Source organism: Carica papaya, chromosome 4 (genome assembly GCF_054855325.1).
Source record: "Carica papaya isolate Zhongbai chromosome 4, ASM5485532v1, whole genome shotgun sequence".
Classification (NCBI taxonomy): domain Eukaryota; kingdom Viridiplantae; phylum Streptophyta; class Magnoliopsida; order Brassicales; family Caricaceae; genus Carica; species Carica papaya.
In genome coordinates this window covers 24477459-24502663 of record NC_142312.1, presented here as the reverse complement: position 1 = coordinate 24502663, position 25205 = coordinate 24477459, and the positions used below count along the sequence as shown (strand labels likewise).

At 34.6% G+C, this 25205-nt stretch overlaps 1 protein-coding gene across 4 annotated transcripts; it reads left to right on the top strand.

Annotated features, from left to right (window-relative positions):
• Nucleotides 1-13951: 13951 nt before the first annotated feature.
• On the top strand, nucleotides 13952-25006 carry LOC110818476 (Phosphoinositide phosphatase family protein). Of its 4 annotated transcripts, none has more exons than XM_088218347.1 (16): nucleotides 13952-14483; nucleotides 16245-16449; nucleotides 16546-16711; nucleotides 17349-17571; nucleotides 18149-18225; nucleotides 18619-18806; nucleotides 18890-18987; nucleotides 19099-19232; nucleotides 19320-19448; nucleotides 19543-19891; nucleotides 20356-20477; nucleotides 20608-20718; nucleotides 22102-22281; nucleotides 22676-22825; nucleotides 24048-24138; nucleotides 24455-25006. In XM_088218347.1, exons 1-16 carry the CDS (start codon nucleotides 14400-14402, stop codon nucleotides 24557-24559), a joined length of 2412 nt encoding a protein of 803 aa, XP_088074473.1. In that variant the 5' UTR covers nucleotides 13952-14399; the 3' UTR covers nucleotides 24560-25006. The 4 variants fall into 4 exon arrangements, with proteins under 4 accessions (XP_088074473.1, XP_088074472.1, XP_088074474.1 ...); XM_088218346.1 differs by having other exon boundaries at nucleotides 22652-22825; XM_088218348.1 differs by lacking the exon at nucleotides 13952-14483 and adding an exon at nucleotides 14516-16109 and having other exon boundaries at nucleotides 22652-22825.
• The last annotated feature ends 199 nt before the right edge of the window (nucleotides 25007-25205 follow it).

Sequence of the window (25205 nt, the reverse complement as noted above, 5' to 3'; positions counted from 1 at the left end):
CACGTTTCGACACGTCAGCATGCCAGCTGCATCCAGCTACTTCCTCGCGATCTTTGCCACGATGAACGGGCAACTCCGTCCTCATTCCTAGCCGTCTGATCGCACTATCATCCGGCCTTTTCCTTTTTTTTTTTTTTATTATTTTTTTTCTTCAACATACGAGACACAACGTGAGTCTCATTTCTCATTAAATTAATCACTTTTAAAACATGATCATTAAAAATTAATTGACCACTTATTTAATATATATGTGATGGTATATATATATATATATAGTTGTATGTATGCATTTATTCCAACGGTGTCGTTTAACATTATAATTCGAATATTGATACGTCTATGCGTATGTCTGGTATTAATAAATTATTTTCTGTTTTCATATAAATATTTTTTTTTATTTCATTTCGAAATAACAAGAATTGAGAAAACAGAACTAAAAATCAAGACATATACTAATAGTACATAATGTACAGATTTTATAATTTAATAATTATAAATTTTTTTAAAAAAAAAAGTTTTAGAATATTTTAATTGGGCATGGGTCAAGTGAGGCAAGAACATGATGAGAAAATGATTGAAAAGATGCACAAATAAATATGCATGTAGTGGAGAAATTATCATGTTGTTCATATTTGCGCGTGTAAGTGCGGATATATACATATGCAGTGTGTCTGTTGTGGCCCTACTTCCACCTCTACATACACACATAATATATATAGTATCATTTTTGGGTCTCGAATTTTGTAAGTACATATATTATAAACATTTTCAACCACCAACGGAATTATTTAAACAGCACATGGCTTTTATGAAATCTTATAACAATATAATATGTATATATATATATATAAAATTTCAATTTCCATGAATCTTAATCTATTATCTAATATGTTTAGCAATGTTGTTATTGTTTTATTTCTTTTGTTAGATTTATAATAATGCTTTGTAACAATAATAAAAGATTACCTCCCATGATCAACAATAGATAGCCTTATAGTTATGATTTGTGGGTTATATTTAAATGTTATAAATTTAAATTTTACTGATAATATAAAGTTTGTAATTTTATAAACATATTACACATTAATAATGATTTACTCACAACATTTGATTTAATGAAATTGAATATTGAATTCACTATTATATTAATAATGTTACAATAACTAAGATGAACTAAATTTTATTAAATCTATTACGTTATAGACAAAAATATACATTCTAATGTCAATTAATTTTTTTTAATTTAAAAATTATTTTTTCTATATGTTGTATATTATCACATTTATTTTTTAACCAAATTTCTAAATATATAAATAAGCAATTGGAATAATTACCTAATTAAATTTTTGTTAGCAAAATACAAACTATTTGATTTTAAAAAATCCTACTATTTTTTTAATTAAAAATGTTATTCCAAAAGAACTAAATACAATTTTTCTTGAATTCTAATTAAGACCATATTATTATTCTTGATATGGTTTAAATTAATTATGAGGATATTTTTGTAATTATTATAGGGATTAATACTATGTGTATTATGGGGACATAAAAAAAAAATTATAGAAATCTCCTTATATATAGGTTTGTTAACCTAGGGATGTTGTATTATCTTTTAATCATAGTAGAATATTTTTCTTACTGGTCTTATTCGTGGATGTAGGCACACTGTTGAAACACTTAAAATCCTGTGTTATTTTATTTTCTGCTCTTACTTTGTGTTGATTGTGCATACTTTAGGGATTATTTTTTCTAACAAGTGGTATCAAAGTGGATTTGAGCTGGGTTATGGAAAGAAAATATATTGATTGTGAGAGAAGTAACAAAAAAAAGAAAAATTGGAAAACAAAAAAAAAACCTACAGCAGACCAGCGGCGGAGGCGGCGGCTTCCCAGAAGTCGAAGTGTCTTTGTGCAACCCGATTCAATAGTCGTCCCAACATATCCGTTTGATTCTTCAAAGGCATCGTGGCTGATCTCCGGCGATTTTGGTCGCTGAAAGCAAAATCGTGTGACAGACTTTTGTCTTTAAATCTACGTGACCGAAGAGGAAGAAAAAGGTCTTTTCTGCCCTGTCTATGCTTGACATCAGAGCCGGAGAGGGAGAAAACGCACCTAAGAAGACGAACCAATGCAGCGACACCAGATTGAGAAACAGATAAAGAGGAAGGTCAAGTATGTTAGGATTGACAATGGGTTAAAATTCTGCAATTATGTGTTTGATGACTTCTGCAATTCAGAATAAATAGTGAGATATTGCACTTGTGTTGGCACACCACAACAGAATAGTATTGCATAACGCATGAATAGAACACTTTGTGATAAAATACGAAGTATGTTATCTCATTCATGCTTAGGATAGAAATTTTGGGCAGAAGCTATGAATATCGCTTGTTTCTTAGTTAATAGATCTTCATCCACAACTATTGAGTGCAAAACTCATTTTGAGGTATGGTCTGGTTCACCTACTAATTACTCTCAGTTGAGGGTGTTTGGTTGCTCTGCTTATGCTCATGTAAATAATGGTAAACTTGAGCTGAAGGCAAAGAAATGCGTATTTATAGGACATGCTTCTTGAGTGAAAGGTTACAAATTATGGTGCAATGATTCAAAGTCTTCAGAGGTTATTATCAACAGAAATGTGAAATTTAATGAGTCTGTTTCACTAAACAATTAGAATGAGAATACAATAGTAGAATCAAATCCCAGTGTTGAAGAACAAGCAGAGTTAGAGATTGAGACTCTAGCAGCTCAGTCAAACAGAGTACAAGGTAGTACTAATGATCAACAACAGTTTTATATCTTCGTAACATATAAGGAGAACAGACAAGTTAAACCACCACAGAGGTATGAAAATCTTGTTGTATATGCCTTAGCACTTGCAGAGATAATTATTTTGCAGGAACCTAGAAGTTATAGTGAAGCTATATTTAGTTCAGATGTAAATCAATGGGTTGGTGCTATGGGTGAAAAAATTGAGTTACTTTACAAGAATCGGACTTGAGAACTCGTTCTATTGCCAAAGGGACAAAGAAAAAGTAGGTTATAAATCAGTTTTCAAGAAGAATGAAGGCATTCCAGGGGCAGAAACATCGTGATACAAGGTTCAATTAGTAGCTAAAGGTTTTACTCAACGAGAAAGGATTGACTTTAATGAAATGTTCTCTCCAGTTGTGAAACACAGTTCCACCAGAGTTTTACTAGCTATAGTTACTCTTCATGATTTAGAGTTGGAGCAGTTAGATGTAAAAATGGCATTTATAGATGGTGAATTAGAGGAGCAGATCTATACGAGTCAACCTAAGGGATTTGTCATTCCAGGTATGGAAAAACATGTTTGTCTACTTAAAAAATCTTTGTATTATTTAAAACAGTCGCCTAAACAATGATACAAGATATTTGATATATTCATGAGATAGAATGGTTTCATCCGTAGTGTCTATGACAGTTACGTGTATTACAAGAGACTGTCAGATGATTATGCTATATATTTGATATTGTATATAGATGACATGCTTATTGTTGCTAAAAACATATCACATATTGATAATTTAAAAAGCCAGTTGGGTGAAGAGTTTGAGATGAAAGATTTGGGTACTGCAAGGAAGATATTGGGAATAGAGATTACTCGGGATAGAAGTGCTGAAAAAAAAATTTTGTCGCAGCAATCATATATTGAGAAAGTACTACATCGTTTCAATATGAATAATGCAAAGCCCGTAACTGTTCCACTTGATACTCATTTCAAGTTATATGCAGACATGTCATCGAAGATAGATGAAGACATGGAGTATATGTCCAATGTTTCATACTCGAGTGTTGTAGGTAGCATTATGTATGTCATGGTTTGTACTCGTCCTAATATTTCACATGTAGTTAGTGTAGTGAATAGATACATGGCGTACCCTAGGAAACAACATTAGTAGGCAGTGAAATATATTCTGAGGTACTTAAAGGGTACACTAGATATGGGTTTGATGTTTGATAAAACCAAGATGAATGACTTAGTTGTAGGCTGTGTGATTTCAGACTTTGCAGGGTATTTGGATAAGAGGAAATATCTGACAGATTATCTATTTACTCTATCTATAAGTGTTATCAGCTAAAAGGCAATGATGTAAGCTACAATAGCCTTTTCTACCACAGGGGCTGAATATATGGCTCTAACAGATAAACAAGGTTATTTGGCTACAAGGTTTGGTGATTGATCTTGGGTTAACACAGAAAAATTTGACAGTTCTTTATGACAATCAGAGTGTCATACATCTCACCAAAAACCAGATGTACCATGAGTGAACAAAGCATATCGATGTCAGATATCACTTCATCTAGGACATTGTATCACAGGGTATCATAGTTATGCAAAAGGTATCTACATAGGAGAATCCCGTTGATATGATGACCAAGGTAATCCCAATTAGCAAGTTTAGGCATTGCATAAACTTGGTTGGAATATATAATACTCACTAGTACCGTTGAGCAGGCACCATGGCAAGATAAAATGATAAAAAGGTCATTTCCTTTTATGTTGAAGAGAATTCATGCCAATGGAAAGATTTGTTGATATGACTGAAATTCTGATAGTTTTAATCATGAGGGTATTTTTGTAATTATTATAGGGATTAATATTATGTGTATTCTTGGGACATAAAAAATCCTATAAGCCTCCCTATATATAGTTTTACTAACTTATGAGTGTTGTACTCTCTTTTGATCATAATAAAATATTTTTCTTGCTGGGTTTACCCATTGATGTAGGCACACTGCTGAACAACGTAAAATTTTGTGTTATTTTTTTTTCTTTTATTTTGTGTTGATTGTACATACTTTAGAGATTATTTTTTCAAATAATTGTTACTGTTAACCAAACAATAAAGCAAAGTAAAAACTATTATTTTATTGTATAACAACCTTCATAATCCTCCTATAAAATGATATTTAGATTATAAATATAAGAGACTTTCCATTTATGATGCAAATAACTTTTATTTCAAAATCTTTTATAATTTGGCATTAAAAATGCATTTATTCACTTTTTGTGAGAATCAATTCTACTTCAATGTCTTCTTCAATGACTAATTCGATAAATTGACCAAAAATTTATTACATACTTCTTTTGAAATGTTTGTTTTTCTGCCTGTATTTTCATTATTTCTCACATTTTTATTTATATCATTGGTATATTAAGTTAAATATAATTTTTTATCGCTCTCTTGTATCATATAAAAGTGTTTTTAAAATAAAAATAATACAATTTTTTTCTCCACTTATTATGGTATCATAGTAGGAGAAATATGTAATAACCGAGAAAGAAATATATATATATAGATATATATAAAGAAAGAAACAAATAAATAAAATAAAAGAGAGAGGGAAGAGTGAAATGGACGGTGTAGATCAGATTAGGGGAAAATAAAGGGACAACTGGGATGAGCCTCAAGGTAAGTATAAATAGGTTGAGAAAATATAAGAAAAAAGAGAAAAAGAAAAGAAAAAGAGAGGAAGAGAAGAGGAGAGCAGTCGAGGGAGATACAGGGGAGAAGTGAAGGAGACGATGAGGGAGAGTGAAATCGTAGGGAGAATTTAGAGGACCGGAGGAGTTGAGTGAGCTGTGGTTGAGGGAGAGGAAACAAAGGCAAGACGAAAGGGAATTTAGGGTTTCAGACTCGGTAGGATAAAGCAAGATCAATTATATCTGTATTTTCTTATTTTCTGGAAATTGGTCAAATGAGGGATGGAGAGTGAGGGAGAAGCGGTGCAGATGAGGTAATTAAGACTGGTGTGGATGTAGAAACCTCTATTGGGAAGAGGTTTAGTGTAGATAGAGTAGAAGCTATTGGGTGAGAGTATAGGTTGGTCAGAAGTGGTGTAGGCTAGGGTCAGGTCTTAGGATCCAAGTAGAAGAGGCAGAGTGGGTGTTCTAGAGTGAGGAAAAAGTCATAACGCGGTTGGTGTGTGTGTGTGGCCATTATAGGTCATGTGTGACTGTGTGAGCGAACGACTCAGGTAAGCATCTGGTGTGTGCGTGTGTGGCAGACCCTGGCCGAAGATTGTAAGCATTGAATTGTTGAACGTAGGTGGTGTAGTGTGTGTGTGAGTGTGTGTGGCTCCAAAAAAGCTGTAACGTGGTCGGTGTGCATGTGTGACCATTATAGGTCTAGTGTGACGATGTACGTGAGCATTTCAGTGTGGCATCTGGTGTGTGCGTGGGTGGTAGAGACTGGCCGAGCATGGTAGGGACTGAGTAGATGAGTTTATATGATCTATAGTGTGTGTGAATGTGTGTGATCCCTATGGCTGTGGTGGCAGGTTGGGTGTTGAATAGACAAGGGGGGCCTTCATTGGCCGAGAGTTGTGTTAGAGAAAGTTGTGTTATACAGTTCCTCGTGTGTATGGGCAGCCTGTACATGACGTTGGTGGTTGTTGAAATGGAGATGAACTAGGTGTGTATGGTCCGTCTAGGCTGGGAAGTTGTTAGTGTTAGTATGGGTGGGGGTGTGTAAGTGGGGTCTTTACAGGCTATTGCCCAGGGTGATTAAGAGATAATTTACTGAGTGATGTGTGAGTGGCCTCTCCAGGCCGGAAAAGTAGAAGGGGTGGATATGTGGTCGGTAAGGACTAATTAGTTCTGATATTGAGTTTGAGTGGTGGACATAGGTGAACTATGAATGTGTTTAGGTCTTCAAGACTGTAGCTACGGATGTAGGGTGGAGGAGCATTTCGATATTAATAAGAGTAAGTAGTAGGTGCAATTGAGTGGCTATAGGTAACGAAGTTCGGGGGAAGTGGCCATCTTATGGTAGAGATAGGAGAGTGGATAAGTGGGAGTGAGGGTCTACATGAGGAGTGTTGGGGTGAGGAATTTCTTGATTTTCATACTGTAGTTTTAAGTTCTATATTTTCTTACTGGGCCTATTGATATTCATTACTGTTATTTTCATGTGTGTTAGGTTCAAAATCGAAATCGAAAGGCATAACAATGGAGTCCCACACTTAAGGAAGGGACGTACGCGAGTATAGAATGCTTGTTTGATACACATGAGTGCACACACTGTATCAACCTTGAGATTATAATTGTTATAACATCGAACTATGCAAATTGACCATGTACTCTCTAGAGGTTTAATTGACAAGAAGTGATTGTTACTTCTAAGGAATGAAATGATAAATATTTATAGCATGATGAAAATGTTCTCCAATGGGGATAATAGGTGGTGGAAATGTCTCATCTTTAGGATGGGGCATTACAATTGGTGTCAGAGCAATTTGATCCTTAAAACCCGAACCTTAAATAGAAGCATTTAAATTTCTGCATTAAGAAAAATGTGGGCAAGTCTAATATGCTCCTCATAACTTAGATTAGAAATTATATATTAAATGTTTGGCATGGTACATTAGGAAACAAAGTCGAGGAGGGGGCGTGCGTGTAGGGCGTATATGGTAGTGACGTTCGGGTTGAGTGTGTGTAAATGGTTGTTGTGCCTGCGTATGGCCAGGAGTAGGCCAATGCATGTGTGTATGGCAATGTATTGTCGGTGTTGGTGTGGCCAAGGGAAGGTCGATGTGTCTGGCCAAGGGAAGGTCGATGTGTCTGGCTAAGGGAAGGTCGTTGTGTGTGTATGGTAGCGCATTACCGGTATTGGTATGGCCAAAAGAAGGTTGGCGTGTGTGTGTGGCAGTGTATTGCAGATGTGTGTGGCCAAGGGAAGGTCGTTGTGTGTGTATGGTAGTGTATTGCCACTGTTGGTGTGGCCAAGGGAAGGTAGGTGTATGTGCGTGGCTGTGTACTGTCGGTGTGTATGCACGGCTTTGTATTGCCGGTGTGTGTGGCCAAGGGAAGGCCGATGTGTATGTGTGGCGGTGTACTACCGGTATGTGTGTGGCCAAATAAAGGTTGGTGTGTGTGTAGTTGTGTATAACAAGTGTGTGTGAGGACAAGTGAAGGTCAGTGGGGGTATAGAGGTGTATTACCGGAGTATGTGTGGCTGTATACTGCTGATCTATGTACCTGTATATGGTTGAGTGAACCAATGGGAATTAAGGTCGATGAGAGGGTGTGTGTGGCTAAACTAGTGACGGACGATTGTTTGATAATTAGTGGCAGTATAGTTATTGGAGATATGTGTGTGGGGGTAGTATTGGGGATGAATTAGATCTAGAGTAGGTGTATGGGTGGCCAAATAAAGGTCGTTATATGTGCAAAAAAGGTATTAGGGTTTTATTTTAGTTATGCTATTATAGGAATGTCCCTTATGGTATGAGAGTTTTAAGTGAAATGAGGTAGTAAGGGTTCTCTTAGTGTGTGGAAGAATGAAGAAATCGGTGTATGGAGTCAATAAGTGCAATAGGGGTCTAGTAAGTGTATGGAGGAGCGGGTGGGCAGGTGGAAATATTGACAAGGGCTTGGGCGGGTTGTAGATTAAACCAATGAGTGGTAGGGTAGGGTTATAGAGAGGCGAAAGAGCAAGAGGGACATTAGGATATAGGTGTGGATTTAACCCCGATCAAGAGGTTCAAATGTATTTTCATACCTTATTTGAGTTTTAGAATTTATTTTACTAAACTAGAGTGTACTCATTATATGTCAGTTATAAATGCAGTAAGACAGAAGGCAGAACCAAAACCCCAACCAGTGGGAACATACTTAGGGGAAGTGAATTAATAGAAAGATGGATGCATGGTGGAAAATACCGAATGTTCATTCATTTTATGTCTCTACGAAAAATAAGAACTTTTATGGTTCTTTATCATTTGGTATCTCGACATGATCGAATTGTAAAACAAGTTGTGAAAATTGCGTTAGATTAACTTGGTGATTGTAATTGCACAGAGAACATTTGGTTTTGGACGTATTCTTGAGTAGGGAGTTTAAGTATGATGTATGGGTTGTGAAACACCTAAGGGTGTTAGCCTTGGAGGAATTTGCCTATAATAATAGTTACCATGCTAGCATTGGCATGAACTCTTACGAGTCTCTTTATGGTAGGCCATGTAAGTCGTCGATTTGTTGGGTTGAAGTTGGGAAAGTACGGTTGATCGGGCCAGAGTTAATGAAAGGAACTACAGCAAAGGTGTCAAAGATATTGAAAAGTTTACAGGCAACACAATGTAGAGAATCACGGAAGATATTTGAATTTTGAAGTAGGAGATTGTGGGTTCGTTAAGGATTGGAAAGAAGGGGAAGCTGAGTCTCTGTTTCATAGGGCCTTTTGAGATTCTTGAGAATGTGGGTATGGTTGCGTATAAGACAGTACTTCCTCCGCAGTAGGGTGCAGTTCACGATGTAGTTCATATCTATATGCTACAAAAATATCAACCTAATTCGAAGCATGTTTGATAGTATGAGTCGTTGCTGTTAAAAAAAGATTTAACCTATGAAGAAGAACCGATTCGTGTCCTTGAATGACAGGAAAGGAAACTAAGAAATAGAATAATACATATCGTGAAGGTACAGTGACGACATCACATAAGTGAGGAAGCAACCTGGGAGCGAAGGGACGAGATTAAGAACAACTAACCACAACTCTTTGAGGTAATATAGCAAAATTTGAGGGACCAAATTTCTTTTAAAAGAGAGAGATAATGTAATAACTGAAAAAGATATATATATATATACATATATATATAAAGACACAAATAAATAAATAAAATAAAAGAGAGAGGGAATAGTGAAATAGAGAGTGTAGATTAGATTAGGGAAAAAGAAAGGGACGGCTGGGATGAGCCTCAAGGTAAGTATAAATAGGTTGAGAAAATTAAAAAAAAAAAGAGAAAAAAAAAAGAAAAAGAGAGGAAGAGGAGAGGAAAACAGCTGAGGGAGATACAGGGGAAAATTGAAGGAGACGACGAGGGAGAGTGAAATCGCAAGGAGAATTTATAGGATCGAAGGAGTTGAGTGAGTTGTGGCTGAGGGAGAGGAAACGAAGGCAAGAGGTAAGAGAATTTAGGGTTTTTGACTCGGTAGGGTAAAGCAAGATCAATTATATCTGTATTTTCTCATTTTTTGAAAATTGGTCGAATGAGGTGATCTGGAGTGAGGGAGGAGCAGTGGATGAGGTGATTAAGACGAGTGTGGATGTAGAAACCTCTATTGGGAGGAGGTTTGGCGTAGATAGAATTGAAGCTATCGAGTGAGAGTATAGGTTAGGCGGAAGTGGTGTAAGCTAGAGCCAGATCCTAGGATTCGAGTAGAAGAGGCAGATTGAGTGTTTCAGAGTGAAGAAAAAGACGTAACGCGGTTGGTGTGTGTACGACCATTACAGGTCGTGTGTGGCTGTTTGAGCAAGCAGTTCAGATTGGTATCTGGTGTGTGCGTGTGTGGCAGACCCTGACCGAGGATTGTAAGTATTGAGTTGTTGAATGTAGGTGGTGTGGTGTGTGTGTGAGTGTGTGTGTCTCCGGAAGAGCTGTAATGTGGTTGGTGTGCGTGTGTGACCATTACAGGCCGAGTGTGACGGTGTACGTGAGCATTCCAGTGTGGCATCTGGTGTGTGCATGGGTGGCAAAAACTGGTCGAGTATGGTAGGGACTGAATAGGTGAGTTTATGTGATCTGGGGTGTGTTAACTCGTGTGTGTCCCCTATGGCTGTGGTGGCAGGTTGAGTGTTGAATAGGCAGGAGGGCCCTTCACTGGCCGAGAATTGTGTAGGAGGAAGTTGTGCTGCATAGTTCCTCGTGTGTAGGGGTAGCATGTACACGCTGTTGGTGGTTGTTGAGATGGAGGTGAATTAGGTGTGTATGGTTTATCTAGGCCGGGCAGTTGCTGGTGTTGGTATGGGCGAGGGTGTGTAGATGGGGTCTTTACAGGTTGTTGCCCAGGGTGATTAAGGGATAATTGACTAAGTGATATGTGCGAGTGGCTTCTCTAGGTCGAAAGAGTAGAAGAGGTGGATATGTGGTCGGTAAGGACTAATTGGTTTCGATACTGAGGTTGAGTGGTGGACATAGGGAACTGTGAGTGTGTGTGTAGGTCTTCAGGACTGTAGCTGCAGGTGTGGAGTGTAAGAGTATTTCAATATTAATAAGAGTATGCAGTAGGTGCAATTGAGTGGCTATAGGTAACGAAGTTCGGGGGGAAGTGGCCATCTTATCGTAGAGATGGGATTGTGGATAGGTGGGAGTGAGGGTCTAAGTTAGGAGTGTTGGGGTGAAGAATTTCTTGGTTTCCATACTATAGTCTTAAATTCTATATTTTATTACTGGGTCTATTGATGTTTATTACTATTGTTTTCTGGTGCGTTAGGTTCGAAATCGAAATCGAAAGGCATAATAATGGAGTCCCACACTTAAGGAAGGGACGTACGTGAGTATAGAATGCTTGTTTGATACGCATAAGTGCACACATTGTATTAACCTTGAGATTATAATTGTTATAATATCGAACTATGCGAATTGACCATGTATTCTCTAGAGGTTTAATTGACAGGAAATGATTGTTATTTCTGAAGAATGAAATGATAGAGATTTGTATCATGATGTAAATGTTCTCCAATGGGGATAATAAGTGGTGGAAATGTCCCATCTTTAGGACGGGGCATTACAATATATATCAAAAAAAAAATATCATTGCTAACTCTGTACATGTTATATCTGAAATACTAAGACTATTATAGTAAGTCAATACTCATTTATGTATTTGTTGTACAAGCAATATTCTTAAAATAACTCTGTATAGTTTTACTCAATATATCGTAAAACAATAACTAATGTATAGTAACTGAAAATAGATTTGATTTTATAGATAAAATTCATTCATAATCGTCAAATTTACCATATAAAATTGATGGAACGAAATATAATGTTATAATAAGCTTATAAATATTTAACTCATTACATATTTTCTTCTATGATAGCTTAAACCTATTCCAATACTAAAATGAGAAATATGGATCAATCTGGAGCAACGCGGTTAAAAGAAAAAGCTTTGTTCCAAACCCTAAATTTAGTGACTACCCAAAAAAACAAACTGAAAATTTATGGCTTATTTATTTAAGATTAAAGAAGAAAAAAATAATCGTTGACTCTATAAGTATAGAATTAAGTACATATATATATATATATACATATGCCCCACTAAATGATGTAATAAACTTATCATATCAAATATATGTTAAGGGGTAAATTTAATAATTGTAATCATTGTTGACTAGTTATTATAAATCTTAAAAGTTTAATTAACTAATAAAGAGCAATTATCTTTACACACGGTTTGATTTTTTATTCTCGTATTTTTTTTGTTTATATATTATGATAAAATTCAACTGGTTGCAATTTTCTGTGCTTAATTTCTTCGTAATACATATTTAAAGAAATTACTAAAATAATTCATGAAACTTACACTTATTATAATTTAATCTCTAATATTTTTTTTTAATAATTTGACTATTAATATATTTTAATTATCTCAAATGTCTAGTTTTCTTTTATTTACTAATAGAAAAAACTAAAATAATTAGATAGTATTTGGATGAACCAGAAAAATAATTTAAAAATAGAATAAAAAATAAAAAATAGGTATAATAGTTTTATTAATTTATTAATTAAATTAATGAGCTAAGTTTATTTTTCTGAACTGTTTTTCAAAATATAACTTAATTATTTTACCTTTTTTTATTTAAAAATAAAAGAAAATTAAACTTTGAAAACAAATAAAAATCCAAAATTAAATTGTAACAAAAAACAAAGAAACTAAATTATAATAAATAATAAAATTTGAAAACTAATTTAATAATTTATCATATGTCTCATAATTTTTTTGACTTATACACGATTAAAATCAACTTAATTATCTAAAAAATAATCTTAATTAAGGCAAGACAAAGAGTGGTTTGTGGAGCAAATTAATTAATTGACTTTTAATTAAGCCAAAAATGAGAAATATATAAATTGGAAAGGTGGGAAGTTGAAAATTCCAGCATGCATATATCTGTCACTCCATATAATATATATATATATATATATATATGTATACATGGTGCCCTCCTACAAGTAACTTTAAATTCATGGAATGGTATATTAGTATATTCTCATTCACTACGACTTCCCATCAAATTATTTGCTTTCCACCAATATAATTTATTCCTTTTCCTCAAGCTTTTATTCTTATTCATCAAAATCCTCCAACTGTGAATCAACTTAATTTGGTCCGATAATTATTTGAATTCTAGTTTAAAATAGAGATTTAAATATTAATTTCAGCCCTCCACCTCTAAGTATATAATGAATTTTTTGGGAGATGCAAAAATTATATAATTTCATACATTTAAGTCAAAAATATGATTAAATTAATTATATTTCTGTACTAAAAATACTGATTATTGGACCCTTTATTATTTGATAATTATTGATTAATGTGTATTTATTTATATCTTTATGTAACGAAATTGATTAATGTTATCATTAAAGATTAATTGAATTATACTATTTGGGATTTTAATTGAACACAAAAAAAGATGCTTAAAAAATTCACTAGTAATTCACTAAAAAGCCAAAAGGGAAATAATTACATGGTAACTTAATAATTATAGCTGGAAAAAATGAATTATTACAAGGCAAAAAAACTATTAAAAATTTTAAATTTTAAATACCCTTTTCAATTTTAACTTTTAAATTCAAAACGGTCAAAATCAAAATTAATATTTAATTTGCTTGAATGAATTACCTTAATTACATATGATTTTTGATCAGATGATACCCTTTTTATCTTTCATAAAATTAAAATTTATCCGAGTTAAAGCAATCAACTCGGCCGAGTCACAACGCGTAGATTCGGAATAATAATAACAATAATAATGTAAATAATAATAAGAAAGGGAAAAAATTATTGCAAAATCTACAACAGTACACATTAAACAAAGTCACTGCACTGCGTATATATAGGATAAAATAGTATTTAAATAATATCAAAAAGGATGAAAAAAGAAATCCCTTCCCCTTGGTTTTTTTTTTTTTTTTTTTTTTTTTTTTTTGTGTTTGTGTGGTTCCCGTCACCGGCCCTCTGCTTCTTCTCTTTGGCGATCTCCTCTTCACACTCTCTCCCTCTTTTCATTACTGCAAAACGCTCCGTTTTGTTCTGGTTTCTTCTCTCTCCACGCAGGAGATCACATAGACAGAGTGTAGCGGTTTCTTCGTTTTAGCTGCCTTTTTGTTTTTTTCTTCTTCTCCTCCTTCTTCTTCTGCTTCTTTTGTTTTGTCTTTGGTGTAAAGTATAATTGTCTGTACATGTGGTGTTGAAGTTCGTAACGTCTGTTTTTATATGTAAACGTTGTATATATGATTGAGTATTTTGAACTGAATAAGGACTGCGGCATTAGTTTCTTTGTTGATCTAGTTCTAGTTCCTGGTTTAGTTTGCTTGGTTTAGAGTGAAACCCGAGCTTTCAAGCTCGGGATCCCAAATTCGCATATGGCTTCAGAAACTGTGGTTGAGTGTGGAACCAACGCCAATTCTTGCTTTCTTCAGAAATTCAGACTCTATGAGACTCGCTCGGTACTTTCACATTTTTAATCGATTTGCATATACATATACAAGCACATATATGTATACTTGTGTATATGTATCCGTCCGTGTGTTTTTTTACGCAGGTGTAAGCCTGTCTAGGTTTGTTTCTGTTCTTATACGTAGGAGGTATTTTGATTAATTGTTGGTTGTTGTTTTGTATCTATTTCATGGTTTTGAGTTGTGGATTTTGATTTCTCTTTGTGTTTCTTTTGAGTGTAGTAAATTCTGCTTCTGTTTAGTTCATTTTGAATTTTGTGTCGTTACTTAACATCAGCTTCGGATTCAGCTTGATTGGTGGTAATTCATGTTGTGATTTACCAGGATGCGATGATTGACTTGTTTGGCTACATTTGGGTATAGAATTTGACTCGTTGAAGTCTGAATTAAAAGTTTAGGTTTTCAGTTTGCTGTAGGATTCTTAAAGTTTTTTTTCTAGGTTATGGAAAAATATCTAGTTATACTATTTGTTTGTGTAGATTTTCTAGTAGACGTAACCTGGATTTCTTTGATGGTTTTCAGATTAAAATTTCTTGTTTCTTTTGTGATTTTATTTTTTGTTTTTTGAATTTTTAAGGCAGTTTTCCTTTTAATTATTTTCCTGATTCATTGTCGGAAAATGCAGGATTTTTTTGAAACTGATATTTGTCATACGTTCGGATTTCATATTACTTGGTCGAGAAACCTGTTTTCTGAACTTTTAATTTCTTGATCCCGTAATAAATTGAAATGATTTTTTGATGACTAAAGAAAATTTTACCTACTTCGTTTGCTTTTCATTTTTGTTTATGACCTCCCTAATGAATAATGAATCTTCTTAATGCAAATTGTAATAATATTGTGATTCTTGTCTTCGTGATCTTACTACACGTAACATCTTTGCTGTTTGATTGCCTATTTGTTCTATGACTTTGCTTTTTCATTTTCTCTAATGATGAAAACATTGTAATTTTTTCTGATAATGATGTTAATTATACCTTTCTTAATTTGCTGTTATCTGTTTCTTTGAAATGTGATTTAGTTGCAATTCTTGAATATTTCTAACATCATTACTAATATTGGATTTTCGAACAAACATTCTCGAAATGTGTCTTTAGGTGTTTATAGTTCTGAATTATTCTAATTTATTGTTCTTTCTCTCTCATGTGTCATGCGCATATGCACACGTGCACACACACAAAATGTGGAATTCACATCGACTGTGATTGGTAGAGAGGAAATTGGAAAGGAGGAACGGAGAATTTGGAAACGGTTTTCTGTTTTTTAGCAAGAAAGAAATGAGGACAGAAAACATGATCCCCACATTTTCTCCCCGTGTCATAATTTGTCCCTTCCAACTGCAAGGAGAAACATGCAAGAAACTAGTGAATAGTTTTTCTATAACCTTTTTAACTGGGATCTTATAAATAAGATTGTATATAATTTTTTTTTATCCTACTAAAAAAGGGAGTAGATATTGCATTTTCTTTCTGTTTCATTTTCTTTTCATACTATGAGTTAAAAAAGTGTAGGATTTTCTTTTCTTCTAAGTTCTTCATACTTTCACTTCTCTATCTTCCTTATGAATCACAGCGATGATATTGTGGGAGAAAGTATGTTTAATCATGCCATCTAAAGGTCTTTCTACAGTGTCCTAACTGCAATTTTAAAGCAGCAGTTCCTTTTTTTTTTTTTTGCTTCGGTCTATGGTTCTGCATCAGTGTATGACCTATCCATCCTATCTAATTGTCATATTTCCTCGGGCATCAACAGAATTTCTATATGATTGGAACCGATAAGAGCAGAGCCACGTGGAGGGTGTTAAAGATCGATCGTTTGGAGCCATCTGAGCTCAATATAATTGAAGATACTACAACATACTCGGAAGTTGAATGCTGTGACTTACTCCGACGGATACATGAAGGAAACAAGCCAACGGGTGGACTTAAATTTGTTACTACTTGTTATGGGATAATTGGTATGACTAACTCTTGCTGCAGTTTTTTTTCTTTTTTGAATGTCTGCATCTGTTTATTACTAGACTTACATCCACATTCTATTTTGCTGAATTTAGGGTTTATAAAATTCTTGGGACCTTATTACATGCTGGTGATAACAAAAAGAAGGAAGATTGGTGCAATTTGTGGTCATCAAATATATGCAATTACCAAAAGCGAGATGATACCAATTCCACACTCTTCTATGCAAACCAATGTGGCTTACTCTAAGAATGAGAAAAGGTCTTATGTCAATTCTGCATGTAAATGTAATATGTCCTTGGTACTAAGGAGACGTACATTCAAAATTATACATTCTTTACTTGTTTGTATTTAGAGTGAGAAATCTGTCATAGAGTCATTGTTCTATATATTTATTAATTAAGTTCCCTGGGACAATTAACCTGAGTTTCAGAGTTCTCTTTTAAAAGTACACGAGTTCCAGAGCATGGAGGTAATCTCTGTACTAGATTTGTTAATACACCTTTTTTGTTAAATCAAAGACAAGAGCTTATTGACTTAAATTGGTCTCAGGTGCTCATATTTTGGTAGTTTGTGTTTCTGAGATGATCAAATGAGTAGATGATGTTGCTAATCTTTAGTTTTATAATATATTGCTGCATCTTGTTAGTTATACCATTTGTAGAGGCCATTTGCAGTTCATTTCCTGCATATGCACAGGGACAAACTTCATTGCTGTTGTGATGTTAATTTAAGGTGTTGAATGAGACAAGGTATTGTCGGGTTTCTGGGGGGAGGGGGAGGAAATTACTTTCTTTTCAGTTCCTGTTTGGCATTAATGTTTTGCAGTGATTCATTTCGATGATTCTTTTTTCTATCAAATAATTAATATCTTCTTTTTGCCTTGTTGATGACATAGATACAAGAAGCTCCTGTGCACAGTGGATCTGACGAAGGACTTCTTTTTCAGCTACTCGTACCATATTATGCATAGTCTTCAAAAGAACTTATATAAGTATGAGACAGGACAGTTGCACTATGAAACAATGTTTGTTTGGAATGAATTCTTAACGCGAGGAATCCGAACTAGCCTCAAGAATACTATGTGGACAGTTGCATTAGTATATGGCTTCTTTAAGCAGGTATGCTGTGCTGAGGATACTGCTATATAGATGTACCTTGGAGATATAGATGAAGTAGTTGTGGCAATAGCTGGTAGGTGATTTTACTGTAGAGGTTATCTTCACTCTCTGTATTTCCATACGGAGTTACATTTAAACCTGCTTTCTTCTGCTACATATGGAGTTATATACATTTTGCTTTATTTCTTCTAGAAATTTATGAAGTTTTCCAATTTAAATACTGCAGTATGTGGTGATATATTATTATATCTGATACATGCTTTTGGTTATGTCCTGCCATTTGATGTTAAATTGCTTGGTAGCACTTGTTGGAACGATTGAGATTATTGGATGGATTTTACATTGGAACGATTGAGATTATTGAATAGATTTTACTTTTTATTTGAGGTAAACAAAGTTCTTTAAGGATTTTGAAGAACTAGGTAACTCAATTCTCAAGAGCAAGATACACTTTGGCATGTTCTCCCTGTAAATTGATTGAGCATTTCTTGCATCCTTTAATTTTCTGCAAATTATACTTGTGCTAAAAAAATTTAAAAGTTATCTAATAGTTATGGTTCTATACTCTGGCATCTAGGTTAAACTTTCCGTATCTAGCAGGGACTTTAAATTGACTCTCATTGCCCGACGGTCACAGCATTATGCAGGAACAAGGTATGGATACTTTTTCAAGTTTAGATCTTATTTATCTGTTAGTTACTGGTTACACTACACTCTTTAATAAATTATCTGGATCTCTCTTTATATCTTAATGACCTACTTCATCTTAATATGGCCTTGAGTTGTACTTTAATTTCTTTATCTTAATATGATACGATATATCTTTTATTTAAAAAAAAGTATGGCCTTGAGTTGTGGAAGCCAGAGAACACTTCAATTCCTCTCTTTTCATTGCCGTCAGTTGCTGCATTAAACGAATACCTATTTGTTAAATTTTCTTTACTAATCTGCAAATTTTCCTGCACCGATGTACTTGCTTTTATCTGTGCTTCACCTCTGATCTTGAAGTTGATGGATAGTCCCTCTGTTGTCCATTTCACCATGTAGATATTTAAAACGTGGAGTAAATGAGAAAGGTAGAGTAGCCAATGATGTTGAAACAGAACAGATTGTTTGTGAAGATGCTCCTGAAGGAAGTGCTGTGCAAATAAGTTCAGTTGTGCAGAATCGTGGTTCAATCCCACTTTTTTGGTCACAGGAGACTTCGCGATTGAATATTAAGCCAGACATTATATGTATGGATTGTGTGCACTGATTTATTATATTTATGGAAAACACTTCCATGAAAATTTTGCTGATTTGTTTTTCTCTTTAATAGTATCCAAAAGGGATCCAAATTATGAGGCCACCAGACTTCATTTTGAAAATCTTGTGAAGAGATATGGAAATCCAATAATTGTATTGAATTTGATAAAGGTGGGCCCTTTACATTTATTCACTGAATGCTTATATGGTATCTGACATAAAACTCATGATTTGATCATCCTTACCATTTTTCTTTCTTGTTTCTAAATTGGTGATTAGCAGACACATGAGAAAAAGCCCCGGGAAACAATCCTGCGTATTGAATTTGCAAATGCCATTAGATTTGTTAATAAAGGTTTAACTAAGGAGAATCGTCTAAGGTTTCTTCACTGGGATCTGAATAAACACTACAGAAAGTATTCATATCCATCCCTTTTTCTGTATTGTTATGTTTTCCATTATCTAGAAGATGATTAACATGAATAAAACTTCACTATTTCCAGCAAAGCCACAAACGTTTTGGAACTTCTCAGCAGAGTGGCCATATATGCCTTGAATTTAACTGGCATCTTTTACTGTCAAGTTTCTCCCAATCTAGGAACAGAGAGATTGCTGAAGCCATCCCGCTTTGAGTAAGTTTTGTATGAGAAGTGAAATAATTTTCTGATCTCTCTCTTCATGTTTGTTGTAGATGTTTATGCTGCTGACAATGTTCATATGGTGCAGGAAAAGTGATGGTGACTCCTCTGAACAAAACCTGTCCAATGATATGGATGCTGAGAATGTGGAAATTGGTACTGCTAGCAGTGATGCTAGTGACAATCACCACAATAAAGCTCCAATGTTTCAAACAGGAGTCTTGAGGACCAATTGCATAGATTGTTTAGATCGCACTAATGTTGCACAATATGCCTATGGATTGGTGGCTCTTGGCCATCAACTGCATGCTTTGGGCTTTGTAGAATCCCCCAGTATTAATCTAGACAATCCTCTTGCAGAGGATTTAATGAGAGCTTATGAGACAATGGGTGACACACTTGCGCTGCAATATGGTGGGTCTGCTGCTCACAACAAGGTAATAATTTTTAGATTGTTATTGCTGGGGGATTTGTTTATTTCTAGAAATTTTAGACGTGTGGTAAGTCAGGTCTTCCTTGTTACACATTTGCTAGCTGCTTGCACCACTGTTTGTGCTGTGGGCAATTGTACAAATCTTAACTCTGCAAGTAGTAAGCTAGAGTTCAAATACATGCAAAAAGCTGAAGTGTAGTGTTCATTTGCTAGTGTAGCCGTTGAACTGGAATTTCTGATAGAAATAAGGACTGGATGAGCAGGAACTTTTAGGATTATCCCTAATGGACTTCATATTTCATAACAATTTTCACTTTAATTAATTCGGTTCAATTGCTTTGACTTCAATGTGCCCCTTTCGATGCCTTTCTGCCTTTGGATTGCATCCTAGCTATCTATATTCAATTAAACATAAACAATTTTAGCAGAATCCACTTTTCATTACTTCATCCTGTGTCATTCGGACAGATATTTTCTGAAAGGAGAGGTCAGTGGAAAGCAGCAACACAGTCCCAGGAGTTATTCAGAACTTTACAACGCTACTATAGTAATGCCTACATGGATGCCGAGAAGCAGGACGCCATTAATGTGTAAGTCTATTAGGTGTGCTCCTTCCAAGGCCTGTAGTTGCTTTTTAAGATGGAATTGAGGATGCCTTCTTGTTAGGCATGGGATTGGTTAATCCTTAATTCTGAACTATATGCCATGTCACTTTTGCAGGTTCTTGGGTCACTTCCAACCACAACAGGGTAAGCCAGCCCTCTGGGAGTTGGGTTCGGATCAGCATTATAATGTTGGAAAACGTGCTGATTTAGTTGAGGAGAATTCTAGGTAAATTATCTTTTTAACTGATCCTCTATTTTTTTTTTTTTTTACCGTAGAGATTATGAGTTACTAGCAATAACGGTAAAAAATCCAAACTCCTAACTTAAATGTTTATACACCATACTGGTTGAAAGCTATTGTTATTACATGACCCTAACATTTTTTAGAGGAAAAACGTATAAATCCATTATTGGCACCAAGGTAATGCAACCCAATTAGGGAAAGAAAATTTATAAATTACTTAGGTAGCTATAAGGTCCCCCAGATCTTGTACCACATATAACAGTTTGTTTATTGCAGTACCCACATGCTCAGATACTGTGTAGTTTTTGCTCATGTTTGGTATAGTCTATGTGTGATACACCATGCAGGGGACTCCTGTTTGTTTATCTTTGGTTTACTATATGAGTGATATACATGCAGGGATAGGCATACAACTCTAGTTGCAATTTGTCTTTTTTTTTGTGTTTATATTTATTTGTACTGCCTGTTCTTTTCAAGACATTGACTCTGTACCAAAGCTACATATTATGTATCATCACACCGCCATAATAAACTCACCTGACAGAAGTTATTTATAAACTGCAACCGAAGGGGCTTAATAAGTGTGAACAATGGTGATATAGGGATCTTAATTAGTTTATGGAGGAGTTGCAAACATTTCCTGAACTGCTTTGTTAATCAATTGCGGGAAGCATATCTCTTATGTTCTTTAACAATGTTCTGTAAGATCATTATCAACATCCTTTTGTCAAATGTTTTTGAGAAAAATTTCTAACCTCAAGCACTTCCTCTCTGAAAATAGATTGGACATTTTCGGTTTATAAATTTATTTAGCCCTTGCTTTCCTAATTCTCCTTTGTGTTACATATTTTTCGTACTTGTTTTACTTTGTCAAATAGTTGTATACTCTCCAGGTCTCTTACTTCATTTTTGTTTCTTGTTCCCCTCTCTGTAGGAGCCTTCTGTCCCTTCAAAATGTTTTCGAGATCTTAATTCATCTCAATAAATAAGCGTTAAAATGATATTTTAGCAAAAAAGATAGGGAAATAAAGGTCGCTTATCAGGTGTAATGTTACAAACAAACTGATGCAAGAATTCTGGAAGAAAGTGGCAATGAAAGAAATTATATAAGAAGCTATAGTTGTTGAATTCAGATTTGACATCATTTGCATAATATTAAGAAATAGATTAACCTTATGAGATTAATTGTGCATGGTTATATGTGCTTGTGTTAGAACATGATGAATTGCAATAATCGATCTTGTATGCTTTATGATTCTTAAATATCTACAAGAGCTTTCATCTTATCTCTCTATAAAGAAGAAAAAACACGGGAGATCTTTATTTCTGCAATAGACTCACAGGGCCACTTTCAATTGCCTGTAGGTCTGTTATCAAAAGATCTCTATCTGATGGTAATCTTCTCTGTGAAAGCAACTCACCTATAACAGCTACAGTTGTTGGACATGATCCAAATTTGTCTGAAAAAGCACAGGGGTTCAACAAGGGCCTTTCAGAGTCTACCCCGGTGATTTCACCTTGTGAAATTGATGCATCTTATTCTGGGTATATAGAGCATAACCTAACTCTCTCTCTTCCACGAGTTCCTACATCACAAATATTCTGCAATGGAGTTGTTATGTGATTGACGCTATTAAACTTATAGATCAGGAATAAAAACTAACTTTCTTGCTGTCATACTTTAGAGCATCTGACTAAAATTTTCTGTTATTTGCTCCTGGCTTTTCTACTTTTTACCACGAGATATTCTCCATAGAGGTACAGTTTATTTACTTTGTTGTAAGGTCCATCTTATGCTATGGCCAGCATGCTTCCATCAAGAAACACTTTGATTTTTAAAAGAAAAGTGACTTGCATTTATACTGATGAGGAATGTTCATGTGATATCCTGATTAATTGTTGGCTGGCGTTTTAGGTGTACCCCCTCAATGTCTTGCAGGCAGTTTTTTAGAGATACAGGAGCAAATGCTCTGTTTGAAAGCGATTACTTTTGTTATGAGGAACATGGGGACGCATGTAACTGCACAAATTTTGACATAGATTGGCTTTCTTCATCAGGGAATTCATGTGAAGAAGATATATATGACAGGTAGTTCTTTGGTTTAATCAGGAGATGTTGATTTACATTAATTTACTGCATAATCAGTTTGGAAAATGATCTTTTGATATCAATATGTTTTCCTCCTTTTCATTGGATAATTTTAGTGCAAAAAACTCTGGAACTGTCGTATCTGCTGAGACATCCAATGTCATTGATTTTGGAGCCGCATTCTGTTGCATGCCCTTCAACCATCAAGTGAATTATGTAGTCTGGTTTCTTCACATGAAAGAGAGAAGAGGGGTGGGGGGTAGGGAATAGAATGGCACAGACTGAAGGAAGAGAGAAATGCGATATGCATTCAAGAAATAATACCAAGTTGTGCTTTAGTACTACCTTGTTTAGCATTAAACCATAATGAAGCCAATATAATAATGGCATCACCACTATTTTGGCTGATGACACTGCTGTTGGCGCTCCTACTTGTGCAGTCTACCAACTGCTATGTGCAATCACCTCCATTTTAATGACTAAAATCGTGGTTATTATTTCCACTTCCAATGGATGAGACCACTCTGTCCACAGGATGGAATACATAGGAATACCTAATTAGTTTCTTTCAAGAAATGGTATGTCAACAATGCAGTTTCCTAGACATCTCTTTAATTCAATGCACTTTTAGTTTTAATGTGACTCTGATGGAGTTGGTGATGAGAATGAGGTTGCATTTAATTTTATTTCCACTATATTCCCATCTATTTCCTATTCTTAATCTTCGTATTCATATACAATTAGGACATAGTTTTACTTTTCAGTTAGGCATGTAATAAAATTTTGCATATAATGTACACATAGTGTTCCACATCAAGGTGGACTATTCCTTTTATTTACTTTTTTGAGTGATGAAAATAGACCATCTGAGTAAAGTTCTTCTGAAAATCATAAATGAAGAAGGTGAGAATTAAGTGGAAATGGAATATGTTATGAACGGAAAAGGAAAATTTATTAAATGTTTTTCCTTGTGTGGGATTAGCTCTTTGATTCTTCCATATGTAGAATTAACTAACAATGTATATATAGTGAAAATCTATCAGTAGGAACCTTTTATTTTATGAATTATCAAAAAAAAAAAAAAGAAAGAAGCTTGGATGTCAAAAGTGTTCTTCATCTGTAAAAACATGGTGGTACTGAATTTTGGTGTACTTTGGTTTGGAGAATTTTTGGTTTTAATCTATTAGTGAAATTTTGAAAATGGGATCTCTGTGAGATGCAGGTCTGTACGTGGCCTATCATCAGAGAACATAGGTAACTACACCAAAACTGAGGCAACAACTTCTGCAAGCGAATGTGGGTCTAGTATTAAGGCAAGTACTCTCCTTGTAGCACATGCTTCTGGAAGGCGTTCAATATTGAGATAAATCTTTCATTACTTGGATAATCTTTTACTTCAATTGTTATAGTAAATCTTCCATTTTTTGAATAATCTTATACTTCACTTGTTATGGGTGGTAAAGAATGTATGCTTGATTATATAAACTGCATTTGTCTTTCTTTCTTCTCTTCTGCTGGGAATTGTCTCTAATATGGTGCATGTGCAGGTAAGGGAAATTGTAAGTTGATGTCTAAGAATCGCTTGGTTACAATATTAAGTAGTAAGTATGTTTTACTTTTCTCCTTCAGGGTGGGGAACAGACTGGATCTGAGTTCAATATAGAGGATGTTGTGGCTGGATTTACTGAGAGTTTTGCTCGCTGGGTAACTTATGGAGAGGTGCTGTCGCATTGAAGTTTGCTTCAAGTTTTGCATGACAATATTTGTTCCGATCATCAGCAAAATGAACCCATCCGAAGGATGTGGTTTCCAGTACAGAGTTACAAGATTAACCAATTGAGAGCAACTCTGGCGTTTGCTACTAAAGTGTAGAAGGAAAAGCTTAACTATTTATGATCGTCTAGCATTTGTAGCAGTTAAATTTAATCATGAAATTTGTAGAGGGTATAAGAGATAGAGCAGAATGGTAAATAGCTATAACTAATCCATTTCTCAAGGCACCCAACTCTATCGCTAATTCTAAACAGGCTAGTGTTGTTCCTGTATATATGTATATATACATATATATATTTCACCTCTTTCTGCCATCAAAGCTCCCATTTATCTTGCTTGCAGTTTATTTGTATTTACTGGGACAGAGACATATAGGAATCAGAATCAGACCATTTTACTTCTTCTTCATCAGAGAGCCATAATGCTTTGAGCAGTAGATAGAAATGAAATTAGAGTAATTTGGCATTCACATTTTCGGACTCAGATAGACATTTCAAGTAAATTTTAATTTAATTAACAACTATTTTCTTGCCAAAATCAAAATATTTTGCATAAATAAATTATTCACCCAGAAGATGATATTGAATTTAATTATTATGTGCTCAAA